General features: G+C 52.9%; 1 protein-coding gene across 2 annotated transcripts in view; it reads right to left on the reverse strand.

Annotated features, from left to right (window-relative positions):
- Positions 1–13,143, reverse strand: part of tmem104 (transmembrane protein 104) — a 28,240-nt gene extending 15,097 nt beyond the window's left edge. Inside the window, exons 1-8 of one of the 2 annotated variants that reach the window (XM_064314987.1) lie at positions 12,863–13,143; positions 11,898–11,986; positions 10,303–10,424; positions 9,213–9,294; positions 7,304–7,400; positions 6,889–6,972; positions 1,834–1,933; positions 1,438–1,534 (exon numbers count right to left, since the gene is read on the reverse strand). In XM_064314987.1, the coding sequence (XP_064171057.1) occupies positions 1,438–1,534; positions 1,834–1,933; positions 6,889–6,972; positions 7,304–7,400; positions 9,213–9,294; positions 10,303–10,424; positions 11,898–11,942 (627 nt within the window). In that variant the 5' untranslated portion in view covers positions 11,943–11,986; positions 12,863–13,143. Of the gene's footprint in view, positions 1–1,437; positions 1,535–1,833; positions 1,934–6,888; positions 6,973–7,303; positions 7,401–9,212; positions 9,295–10,302; positions 10,425–11,897; positions 11,987–12,678; positions 12,809–12,862 lie in introns of those variants that run through there. The other variant, XM_064314988.1, reaches the window with a different exon arrangement.
- Positions 13,144–13,149: the final 6 nt, after the last annotated feature.

A 13,149-nucleotide genomic window follows, 5' to 3' on the forward strand; every position in this document is an offset into this window, starting at 1 on the left:
GTGTGCGTGTGTGTGTGTGTGCGCGTAGTGTGTGTGTGTGTGTGAGTGAGTGGTGTGTGTGTGCTGTGTGTGTTGTGTGTGCGTGCGTGCGTGAGTGTGTGCGTGCGTGCGTGTGTGGAGCGGGGCTCTGCAGAGTGATGGTGATGGGCTGTAGTCTCTCTGTCATCAGTGTGATAATGAAACGGCTCACTCACTGCGAGGCTTAAATATGACACATCACTCACACCACAGGGGAAAATTACCCAGCATTCCCTCTCCACAGAGCACTGGGGCAGGGGGGCTCTCCTGAGACCATGTCACATGCACGCACACACACACACACACACTCTCTCACACACACACTCTCTCACACATGCATGCACGCACGCACGCACACACACCTCTCAACACCACGCACCACACACCACTCCACCGCACACACCTCTCTCACACACGCACGCACACACTCACGACACACACCCCACACACACACACACACACACACCACACCTCTCCACACATGCACCACACACACACACACCTCCTGCCAAACACACACAGCACGCACACCACACACACTCACACTCATCACCCACAGCACCACGCAAACACCACACCTCACCACACACACTCTCACACACCCACGCACGCACACACACACACACACACACCCACACACGTCAACACACCACACCCGCACACACATACCCCTCTGGTATTTGCGGCAGACTGAATGCTGTACACATCTCTGATGGACTCAGAGTAAGTGATGAGATTCACGGAGCTGCAGCAGTTCAAGGCCCACAGGGGACCCTCATAAATCCCCAATAATTACTCACACAACATGCTCGTCACGGGCCGTCCTGCATGCAAAGGGGACAGAAACCAGCACTGCGCCCCCCCCACTCATCAGCGCCTCCCTCACCCAGTGCTCAGTAAGACAGCTTATACAGCCATGCCCCCCCCCCAACCCCCCCGCATGCTTAACCCTGCACCCACACCATCATTTACGCAGCTTTTTTTTATGGCCGAGCCACAATTTTAATAAGATTTCATAAAATTAAAAATATGCACAGGAAGGGACCTGAGCATCCCTTTCACCTTTCAGGACCACGCAAATGAGAATCACAGAGGTCAGGGGGAACACTCATAAATAACACACATCTCCATAATCTCCCACCTCCACACACACGCATGCGCACGCACACACACACACACACACACACACACAGGCACACAGACACACAGACACACACACAACCACAGGGATCCAAATGAATAAAAAATAAAAGAAAAAGGAAAAAATAAACACATTGTAAAATTCCGTCATTCTCTGGACTCACAACCTGAAAACCTTGCAGGCGCAGGAGGTTCACTTCCTGTCTGACAGAGAGAGGGGAGGAGGCAGAGGACCGCAGGACTGCAGGACTGTCCCGTGGGGGGGGGGGGGGCACTCACCAAAAACACCCTGTAGGCATCTCTCCTCTTCACGGGGCCCCAGCACGAGTCTGTGTCGTTGTACGTCACACTTCCCGCGCTGCATGAGTGATTGCCACTGTAGAGAGACAGGCAGGGGCTAAACTACAACACCCACAATTCCACAGCTCAAACTGACAAATCAGGATGGAGCTGAGCACACAGGTCTGAGCTGCCCAGGGTGAATACTGGCTGCTCATATCCTCATAATTTCACAGTCAGGCAGAATGCGCTTTTGTGCGGCTATGATTAATCACGAAGCGGCTGGGCGGTGTCAAACTACAATTCCCAGAATTCCAGAGGACAAACTGACAGATCAGGACAGAGATGAATGCCCAGGGTGAACACTGGCTGCCCTGGGCTGCTGGGGTCACTCACCAGGCCACCTCCATCAGGGAGATGGGAACCGCCGCCGCGTAGATGGCCAGGTCTCCATACAGGTACACGATGATGCAGATGTAGAACATGTTCACTCCCACTGGAGAACACACACACACACAAGCGCGCGCGCACACACACACACACACACACACGGGCAGGCGGGCACACACACACACACGAGCGTGCACACACACACACACACACACACACACACACACGAGCGTGCACACACACACACAGACAGAGAAAAAGAGACACACACACACACACACACACACACACACACACACACACACACACAGACAGAGAAACAGACAGGAGAGAGGTAAGTGGTCCTGCATGGTAAACACAGATATCTCCTCTAATGTCACCTCTAAACAAGCTAAAGCACATTTAAATGGAGGATCAATTGCAGTCCAGAGTAAACAGAACAGATCTCAGTGGAGCGCGGCGGCTAGCCAGCCCAGCAGCCACCAGCATTATGAGAATGAAGGATGGAGAGAATCGGCCAAACTCCGCTTCTCTGGGGTCCAAAACCCATTTTGACAAAATGGATGGAAACGCACAGCTTTGTCCAGACAGCCTGTCAGCTCACGACTGACGCCAGAGAAGGAAGAGCTGAGATACGGCCTGCGGTAGAGTGAGCTGCAGCTGACCCCAGAACAGCACGAGCTGCACATAAACCCAGCTCACACGCGCGTTTACCTGACCCCAGAACAGCAGGAGCTGCACATAAACCCAGCTCACACGCGCGTTTACCTGAGCCCAGAACAGCAGGAGCTGCACATAAACCCAGCTCACACGCGCGTTTACCTGACCCCAGAACAGCAGGAGCTGCACATAAACCCAGCTCACACGCGCGTTTACCTGACCCCAGAACAGCAGGAGCTGCACATAAACCCAGCTCACACGCGCGTTTACCTGACCCCAGAACAGCAGGAGCTGCACATAAACCCAGCTCACACGCGCATTTACCTGACCCCAGAACAGCAGGAGCTGCACATAAACCCAGCTCACACGCGCGTTTACCTGACCCCAGAACAGCAGGAGCTGGACACAAACACACCACCACACCACTGATCCTGGAGCGCTGAGGGTCAAAGTTCAACACAGCAGGCTGTCCTCGCAACCATACTGTGGCCATCCCAAGACTGAACCCTCCAAACCCCCCACCCGTACCCACACTTCTCTCTCTCTCTCTCTCTCTCTCTCTCCCTCCCTCCCTGGCAGTGGGGGCGCCCGTACGGAGCGCTCTGGAGAAGACGGATGGGCACGGCCGGCTGGAATCCATCACACGCTTGAGCAGAGACATCTCCTGTCCCGCTGCCCCCGCCACTCACGCTTTACTGGGGGGGGGGGGGGCATTAAAGCCCAATAAAAGGGGGGGGGTAGTGCTATACGGGTGGAATTATTCCCCGTCCATCAGGGGGAGGGCTGACGGGGGGATCGCTTCCCGCTGCTCCAGGCCAGGCCGAGACGGTCCAGCGGGAAAGCCACAGTCACCAATACCAAAACGTCAGCAGCCTCCTCAGGCGTCAAACGCGAGTCAAACTGCCCAGCAGATGAAAAACGCAACGCAAGCATTCTGTGCGTCTCAATAAGGCAGGTCAATGGCCCATCAGCAGCACAGCCAGCATCATTACAGCCTCCACACCGCTGATAAACCCAAACACCGCGACCGTCCCGCTGCAGCACGAGGGGGGGGCTAGTGACCGCACCGCGACCGTCCCGCTGCAGCACGGGGGGGGGGGGGGGGGGTTTGGGGGCCTAGCCGGCGGTCCCGTCCCCCCCGTAACCCTCGCCCTGCGGCAGCGTGGGCCGGTCTCAGGACGCCGTGCGGTGGGGGCGGATCAGCGCTGTGGTCCTCTCTGCACACAGCGGAACCAGGGCGGGACGCAGGTCAGGTGACTCGGGCATCACTAACGAGCTGCCCGTGATTAAGCTGACACGTTTTCCCGCCAGTCACCCCCGGCGACGGGCGCGCGTCGGATCTCAAGGTCGCGTGACGGCAGGGGAAACGCGAGCGGTGCGTGTGACAGGCGTCCGCTCCTGATTAAGAGCGCCGAGAAAAACCGCCAGAGAAGGACCTGTTAGGTAGAGAGCCCGCTTCAGCATGCAGAACGCCCCCCCTCCCCCGCCCCTCTCCCCTGCCCTCCTCCCCGCCTCTCCCCTCCCCCCCTCCCTGCCACTCCCCCCCCCTCCCCCCGCCACTCTTCCCCCGCTCCCCACCCCCCTCTCTTCGTGACTTTACACAAAGTCGTCCCTCTAATCAACTTGCACATGGTGACGGGGAAGGTCTCTTAATCCCGCCCCATTGAGGGCGGGACGAGGAACATCTCGTAATCCCACCCCATCGAAATCCCCGCCTGTGGCCCACATCCAGGCCCCAGCTCCTGCACACCCGTTTCAGAGCCACAGCCAGAGCAACGGCCTCTACGCTTCTGCACCGTCCCCTCCTACACCTGCCCCTACAGACCCGCCATACTAACCGCACAGCTGCACCTGCCCCTACAGACCCCTACAGACCCCTCAGACCCGCCATACTAACAGCACAGCTGCACCTGCCCCTACAGACCCCTACAGACCCGCCATACTAACAGCACAGCTGCACCTGCCTCTACAGACCCCTACAGACCCACCATATTAACAGCACAGCTGCACCTGCCCCTACAGACCCCTACAGACCCACCATACTAACAGCACAGCTGCACCTCTCCCTGTATCACCTGTTACCTGGAACTCCCGCCTTGCGCTGCCCGTACCAGAGGAAGATCGAGCTCCATTTCCTCTCTCTGTCATCTCCAGCTCTCATTCACAGACTGAGACCAGCGCTCCACTCCACACAGAAGGCCAGGGCTGATCCGTCAGCATTACCCTCATCAAATAAGAGAAGGAGCCAATTATCCACAGCGATAGCCGTGTCAGGCTCACATTACCTCTGAGCGGCTCAGAAGCGCACTGGACCCAGGGCCCGAGCTGGCAGGCTGCCCGCCCGCGCCATCGGTCCGCGATCAGGGGCACGGAGCCCGAGTGGCACCAGCACCCCGAGCGGGTCGATGCCAGCGCCTCTCCACCCGCAAACACGTGGCCCGCTCCGCGCTCGAAAGGTCGCCCGCGAGACTGCTAACGTAAAGCCCGCTACACGCTTGCCCGCGGGAACGCTAACGTAAAGTCCGCTCCGCGGGAACGCTAACGTAAAGCCCGCTACACGCTCGACAGGTCGCCGCGGGAATGCTAACGTAAAGCCCGCTACACGCTCGACAGGTCGCCGCGGGAACGCTAACGTAAAGCCCGCTCCACGGGAATGCTAACGTAAAGCCCGCTACACGCTCGACAGGTCGCCGTGGGAACGCTAACGTAAAGCCCGCTACACGCTCGACAGGTCGCCGCGGGAACGCTAACGTAAAGCCCGCTACACGCTCGACAGGTCGCCGCGGGAACGCTAACGTAAAGCCCGCTACACGCTCGACAGGTCGCCTGGGAACGCTAACGTAAAGCCTGCTCCACGCTCGACAGGTCGCCGCGGGAACGCTAATGTAAAGCCCGCTACACGCTCAACAGGTCGCCGCGGATGCTACGTAAAGCCGTCGTGACAGTCGCCGGGAACGCTAACGTAAAGCCCGCTACACGCTCAACAGGTCGCCCGCGGGAATGCTAACGTAAAGCCCGCTACACGCTTGACAGGTCGCCGTGGGAACGCTAACGTAAAGCCCGCTACACGCTCGACAGTTCGCCCGCAGGAGGCTCCAGCGCTTCGGCTCTGATGACATCACGGGGGCCCGACGGGCAGAACACTCCGCTGCGCGCGTCAAGCCGAGCACAGCCCAAGGGCTCCACCCGGTGGCTGGGAAAGGTAACTGCGGCGCGTGTGTGAGGTGAAAGCTGAACAGACACTCCCTGCCACTGCTACAGAACCACGCTGTTATTCTGGTACTTGCTGAAGTGACAAAAGCGAAGCCGCAGAAGCATTAGAATAAATGAGCGTCCCCCCCCCCCCCCCCCCCCGCTGCCTGCAGGTGCACCGGCGGGGGGGCGTGTTCACATGCAGCGGGTTTCACGCGAGGGAGGGAGCGGGAAGGTCACTGGATTTATGGTTCAAGGTTGAACATGGTTGTGCTTCCAAAGTGCCATTATGGCATCAGTCTTCCACTCCTCTAGAGACAGAGAGAGGGAGAGACAGAGAGAGAGAGAGGAGTGCCTTCTCTTCAGGCCGCGCCTGAGCCATCCATGGCCATCTGAGCCAAACACAAGCCACCAGTGCTGAGGACAGAAGCAGGAACTTCCCAAATGAAGCACTTTAACTCGTTAAGGTGTGAGATCACAAGTATGTGAATAGAATGTTCTTAACTGAACAATCTAATGCTGATGTCACAATCACTGCTGGTGACTGACAGCAGGTTCTGGAACGCTGACTTAGAATTGCTGGAGAGAAAAAAATAACATTCCAAAAAACCTGCTCTTCAGAGGGTGAAGGTGTATAATTACCCAGAGACCACAGCGCTGCTCACACTCGCTTCTGCACAGCCCGTTTAGCACTTTCCTTAATGAGAGTCAAACTTAACATTTTTCCCAGGATAATTAAGCAGCTTGCAGAAATATGAGTTCTCTATTCAGCCCTAGCAAACCTCTGCGTATTAACAGATGGAGTTTCAAAACCTCATGATCTGCCTTCAAAATCAGGCAAGTGTCCCAAAACTGGAATAAGCTGGCCTGCATTTAAATTGGTCCTCTCCTCTCGCTGGGGCACATCACCAGTAGAGCGCACCAACATGCATTTTGGACACCAGGACATGAATCAGTTTTCAGACTGACCAGATACTGTTATGTTTATCATGAAACGCATCCAGCAGAAATATTTTGCTTTTTAGAAGCTGAAGTGATTTTGTTCTCAAATACAAAGATGACGTGGAGAAACGCAACAACATGGGACTGGCAGAATAGAGTCTGGCTCTTGAAACACAAAAAACATTTTTTGCATGGGGGGGGTTAAAGGAAAATCAAATGAGTTCCGCTTCAGTCTACCTGCAGTGAGGGTTGGCATGGAAACCTCACCTTTGTTAAAGAACATGGAGGCCATCTGGCCCATCTCCACCCTCTCTACGATGTCGAAGTGATCAACCGACGACCCGCCTCTCTCTGAAAGAAGGGAGACACAACACATAAAAGACAAAAACACATTTCCTCATGACAAAGATTAACATCACCCGGCCATTGGTGAAACCAGTTATACACAGTACCAAGCTATTTTACAAAGCACCATACTACCCACAAGGGAGTTCAGAACACGGAGCTGCTTAAAAGAATAAATAACTACACCGTAGCTCGCTTCAATCAGGAAAACATACAGGAGCAAATCTTATTGACAGGAATTTGCTCATTTACTCCTGTAGCTGGGACATCCCTGTTTTCCACGGGTGTGCCCCAGACTGTGTGCGGGACGTGGGGCACAGGGCCACCGTTTACTCACGAATGGACAGAATGGGCCGGGCCTCCAAAGGCTCGGATCGTCCCCGGATGATGACCTCATCGTCCGAATAATCTGAAGACGAATCACTGTCCTTCACCTGAGGATGAAGGGTCAGGTAAATCTCTGATGCCAACATGGAGAAGAGCACCCCCTGTACCAACTCTGACACCGTGAGTAAAGACACACTGTGCCCTCCAACCAGCCATGCTAAGGCTAACAGCATGAGCAGCAATACGCCCACCCCCTGTTCAGCAGAGCAGCAATACGCTGACCCCCTGTTCAGGAGAGGAGCAATACGCTGACCCCCTGTTCAGGAGAGGAGCAATACGCTGACCCCCTGTTCAGCAGAGCAGCAATACGCTGACCCCCTGTTCAGCAGAGCAGCAATACGCTGACCCCCTGTTCAGCAGAGCAGCAATACGCTGACCCCCTGTTCAGCAGAGCAGCAATACGCTGACCCCCTGTTCAGCAGAGGAGCAATACGCTGACCCCCTGTTCAGCAGTGTGCTGGTAACAGAGCAGCAATACAGAGAGAGAGAGCAAGTGAGAGAGGGAGGGGGAGAGAGAGGGAGAGAGGGAGAGAGAGGAGAGGGGGAGAGAGCGAGAGAGGGAGAGAGAGGAGAGAGTGCGAGAGAGGGAGAGAGAGGAGAGAGTGAGAGAGAGGAGAGAGAGAGGAGAGAGGGAGAGAGCGAGAGAGAGAGGGAGAGAGAGGGAGAGAGGGAGAGAGGGAGAGAGGGAGAGAGGGGAGAGAGGGGAGAGAGAGGGAGAGAGAGGGAGAGAGAGAGAGGGGGAGGGAGCGAGAGAGAGAGAGGGAGCCCTGTTGATGGTCCCTCATAACTCCTCATCAGTGCAGAGAGCCAGAGATCTGTTTCAATTCCAGTCAACATTGAAGCTGTCAGGAGCTCAGCAGCACGTACAGCGCAGAGCATTCAGACGCAGGGACAAGGACTCCCAAAATAAAGATGCATTTACCCACCACCCCCCCCCCCACCCCAGGGTGCAACGACCCACCCAGAGCACGACTCCTTCAGACCCGCATGCTGAGGTGAGCTGGTCAGTCAGTCAGGGAGGGGTCAGGCGCTTTTTACAAAAACCCTCTCACTCTTTCCCTAAAAGGAAATTAAAACAGGAACTGAACAGGAGTCTGCTGTTGTGTCTTTTCTGTCATTCTCACCCTCCAGTAAATGGGGGGGGGGGGGGGGAAGCAGTATTGGCAGTGTTTTTCACACTGAAATAAAGACAAGACTGAGACATTTGATCGATGTTGACATCACAGCTGGGTGCACGAGCTGTTCAGTCCCTGAGCGAAGTGGGCAGTCGACCTGTAGGATGATATTCCTGCACCCTGAGGGGTACTGAAATCAAATGAGATGAAGGAAAAAGCTGACTGCCTCCATTGGCTCTGGGCCACAGAAAGCACTCACACCCCCTGTTCCTTCTGTTGTATCACACACACATTTCATTATTGTACTGTAAGAAACAATCAAACCCAAAGGAGGCATCGCTGCTTCTGTAATCCCTGACAGGGCCTGCAGGACATTATCATCACATTCTCAGGGCTGTTTCTGAAGCAGTGAGAATATGCTTCAGTCCACTGGGCTGCAGGTTCAGAACACCAGCTTCAGACATCTGGAGTCCAGCAGACATTTCGTTCAGTGAGTATTAAACACCTCAACAGCACAGAATTCCACTCAGCGTACATTTTCAATTTTCTGTCTGAATGAGTTAACTGCCGTCACAAACTACAGGAGTTACATGCACTGCACTAGCTACAGTGTACATGAAGGAGTTTTTCCAAGCGTAACACTGTAATACTGGAACTCTTGGGGAAGCCCATCTGTGCTCAGTAGGCCCCATGGTGGGAACTATGGTTCTGACAGGGCAATTCCGCGACCCAGGAAGTGCTCACCTCTTCCTGTTCCCGCCTCTTCCAGCGCAGCTGTGCGTTGGCGGCCGCCATGGCCTCGATCATGAAGGTGGTGGTCATGTAGCTGCAGGGAACAGCCAGGAGTCAATGGAAACGGACTATACCAACAACATACAGGGGAAACGGACTATACCAACAACATACAGGGGAAACGGACTTAACAATACATTACGTGTATTTAGCAGACGCTTTTATCCAAAGCGATGTACAAAAGCGCATATCAAAACAATTAATAACATTCAAAATGGGAATGCTACTGGAGCGAGAACGTGTGCATACTACACAGGATTACCTTCCTGCAGCTGAGCCCGCACACCGTGTATTGGAAGGGAACTTACTGACCGAAACGTTTGCTGTCGTGGCAAAAAACGTTTCTTTTTGGCACTTTGAGCACTTTTATGTTTTTGCACTTATGATACGAATAAACAAAGATATCTTTTGGAACATCTCAGCACATTGGGCGTCATTTTGGGATAAGTTCCCCTGCAATACACAGCGTGCGGGCTCAGCCCCATTAAGGTAATCTCCTACATTTTTGAACCAACGCACCTGTGGTGGCTTTTTATCCAGTAACGGCGCAGGTCTACTCTCTATGTAATGATATTACACAGGACACAGCTGACAGCAGTAATAAAGCCTAACTGTGAATGCTGGCTCAGATATGAACTCAGAGGCTGAAGCGCTGCTGCTCTGCCTAGGGAAACGCAGACGGGATTATGATGCAAAAAGGACCGTCAGGTGACTCCCACTGACACTGAATGAGTGAGCAAACCACGTCATGTGATGCACAGAAAAAAACAGGAAGTTAAATAAGAAGTTACGGTGTGCATATAGAAGGAGATGGGCAAACGCCTCAAGCTGGTTCACTATTAATATGGCCAGCTAAATAAATCAACTAGCACTCACTCAAAAATGAAACCGTTAGCACAATCACTGAACCCATTTCTGCCAAAAGAAACCAGACAATGGGGGAATGGGAACCACAATGCGTGATTCAGTGGAGTTTGGCTCCCTCTGCAGTTCATATCAGGCACTGCAGGGAACAGGCAGGCGTGCCAGTGGAGACACTCACCTCATGAAAGCCAGGATGCATATGAGAGCCAGGCTGACCGCCCAGCCGGCCATGGCAAACGCCCGGGGCATCGTCAGGGCCCCCGTGCCCACGATCAGATTAAACATGTAAATCAGGCCCACCTGCAGAGACAGAGAGAGAGAGAGAGAGAGAGGGGAGGGAGAGAGAGAGAGGGAGGGCGGGGGGGGGGGGGGGAGAGGGAGGGGGAGAGGGAGTGAGAGAGGGGGGCAGAGAGAGAGAAAGAGACACACAGCTGGAGGTTAGGACATGTTTGCCCTCTCTCTGCAGTGTGACATCACTGACCCACAGATCCTAGCCAGACTCAGTCCCTCCCATCCTCACCGGAAGCAGCCGTCCCCACAATGCACCAGCCGAATGTGCCGCTCCCATAATGCACCAGCCATACTCGGATCAGGCAGGACCTGGGCTGACCTGCACTGACCGCTGCACTTAAGGCCCTCTTTAAGCAACAAAAAATCTACTTACACTGGCAATGTTTTTATTTCCATCACGGTACAGTTCACAAAACAATTGTTAGCCTCTTAAATTGAACCGGGATGAACTAGTGACCGGCAATGAGACGGTGATATTGAACTCATCATAAACCCTGTCCTACAACACAAAGATTCAGAACCAACCGCACGTTGAGTGTTCACCGCCCAGCGTCTGCGCAAACGTCCAGCGTCTGCGCAAACGTCCAGCGTCTGCGCAAACGTTCAGCCCGCTGGGACGCTGAGGCAGCAGAAATGCAAAACGTGACGCCGTTTTGCTGACGTGCGAGCCGGCTGAAGACTTCCTGTCACCGCAGGAGAGAACCGGCCTCAGAGTGAGTGCACTTCCTCCTTTCAGAAAGCCGACTGAGGAAGAGGAAGATGTCCCCAGTGGGGCCACGCGCCTTTCGTTCGCCACTTTAGACAAACATCACCACCGGACGTCTGGGACTAACTGTCCTTTTTATGACAGAGTACAGAAGGGTCACTCACTTATGAATTTAACAGATCCATTCTAATGAAAATCTATTTAGTGACTGGAGGAAAGATGTCCCTGCTTCCAGACCTCTGAGATCAGAAGCTCATCTAACAGCCCTGACCAATTTATGACCATTTAATGGCCAAGCTACAAGGCAATAAAGGCACCAAGACAGCACAATAAAAACTCTGAGATTTCAATAACTGCTTCGTAAAACCGTTCGGATACAGAAACGGACCTCATCAAATGTTTACAAACTGTGCACGTGGTTTCTTTCACTGCTTTATCACAAAAAACAAGAGAATGGACTTTGCAGCTACGTCTACGTTTCAAGTACGTGTGCACTTTAAAGATCGATGCACACTATAGGGGGAGAAAGGTTCATATTCTGCACTGTGTACAGTGTGGACACACAGTTTTCAGTGCTTTGTCCTGGACATGTCACAAGGGCTCACATGCTGAATTGATGGTTTGTTTTGTGTATGCAAGACCAAAAGAATGTCAATATGCAACTCTTTAGAAACAGGCCCCAAGAACCAGAGGCAAGACTGTGTGTCCACAGCTCTCTAGAGCCACTGCCGAATTTTCCCCCGCATGAAAGACACAAAACCAGAGGAGGTACTTGCATAAGGGGAGTAGGGGTCCCCCGTCTCCGTAATACCACCCGCCATACTGGACACGGGCTGTGCTGACGTCAGCTGCTACGCCACAAAACCTACAGAACAAAACACAAAAACAATTATACAGTGCCAATTCGATTGCTTCCAAAATATATTCTGAAAACACTGATTTTTTATGGTTTCGTATAGTTAAACTAATGAGTCTACATCTTTACCGGCTTGTTGGCGAGTAAAGTATCGTAGTACAAAGCACGTGAAACGAGCAAACTTCAGGTACTCATACATCATAGTCATATGACTACCAGAGTAAGAAGCCTGGAGTAGCACTGTTTTATATTCAGATCCTCAAATTTATTTCGGGAAGGCCTTTTGGCTCTGTCCACAACTTCATACAGCCACAAATCATCTGTTATTGCATTTTTACCTACCGCACAAGTCTAATTTATAAGTAACCCATGTTCTTTTCCGCTTGCGAGCAAACTTCCCTAGCAGCTCGCCATCTCCTTTTGGGATAACTAGCAAACGCTACCGTATACCGATCATCTACACCTGCAAGCTACTCACATTACACGCTAGCAAACTAGACTATTTGTCCAACCTAAGTAACATTAGCTAGCTGATTTAAGTGCCAAATCTAAAGGCACACAACTGGCTAACAGTCGACCTAGTCTAACAAAGTGCTCCCAAGCTAACGTTAGAATAACTGGTTAATGTCACCAAAATGATAAACAACTGCTTGAAGTTGAGCGTTTGCTATATCCAACAGTGGTCTTAAGGAACATCTTACCTTGAGCTCAAGTTTTCTGGCAGTTAAGGCAAGCAGCCAAAGGGAGCTAGTTAGCGCTACCCACTTAGACAGCTAACGTTAGCTAGTTAGTCTGCCACCGCAAACCATCTTTCGACACTATGACGTTAACCTTACCAAGATGTGCTCATGTTAGTAAGTTAGCTACCTGGCCCAGTCGACTTACCTGGTTGCCGCTCGAGTCGAATTCACCGTTGACTGTTGGCCAATTTAAATTGGCCCTCAGAATGCTTAAACTGTCCACCTTGTTTCTGAATCAGTTGGTTAACTAGCTAAACTAGCTACACGTAGTTGTAAACGTGGTAACACTGGCGTGGTAGCCAATGCTAATGAAAACGGCAACTTCATCGCTCATTTTCAAACCATTATATTACCGTAGTTTCCCTGAACACAACACATCGTTTTACTGATGACGTCCGCTGAATGCACTGCGCACGCGTTGAAGTTAGAAAA

The sequence above is a fragment of the Anguilla rostrata genome, chromosome 17, assembly GCF_018555375.3.
Source record: "Anguilla rostrata isolate EN2019 chromosome 17, ASM1855537v3, whole genome shotgun sequence".
NCBI classification, from domain to species: Eukaryota; Metazoa; Chordata; class Actinopteri; order Anguilliformes; family Anguillidae; genus Anguilla; species Anguilla rostrata.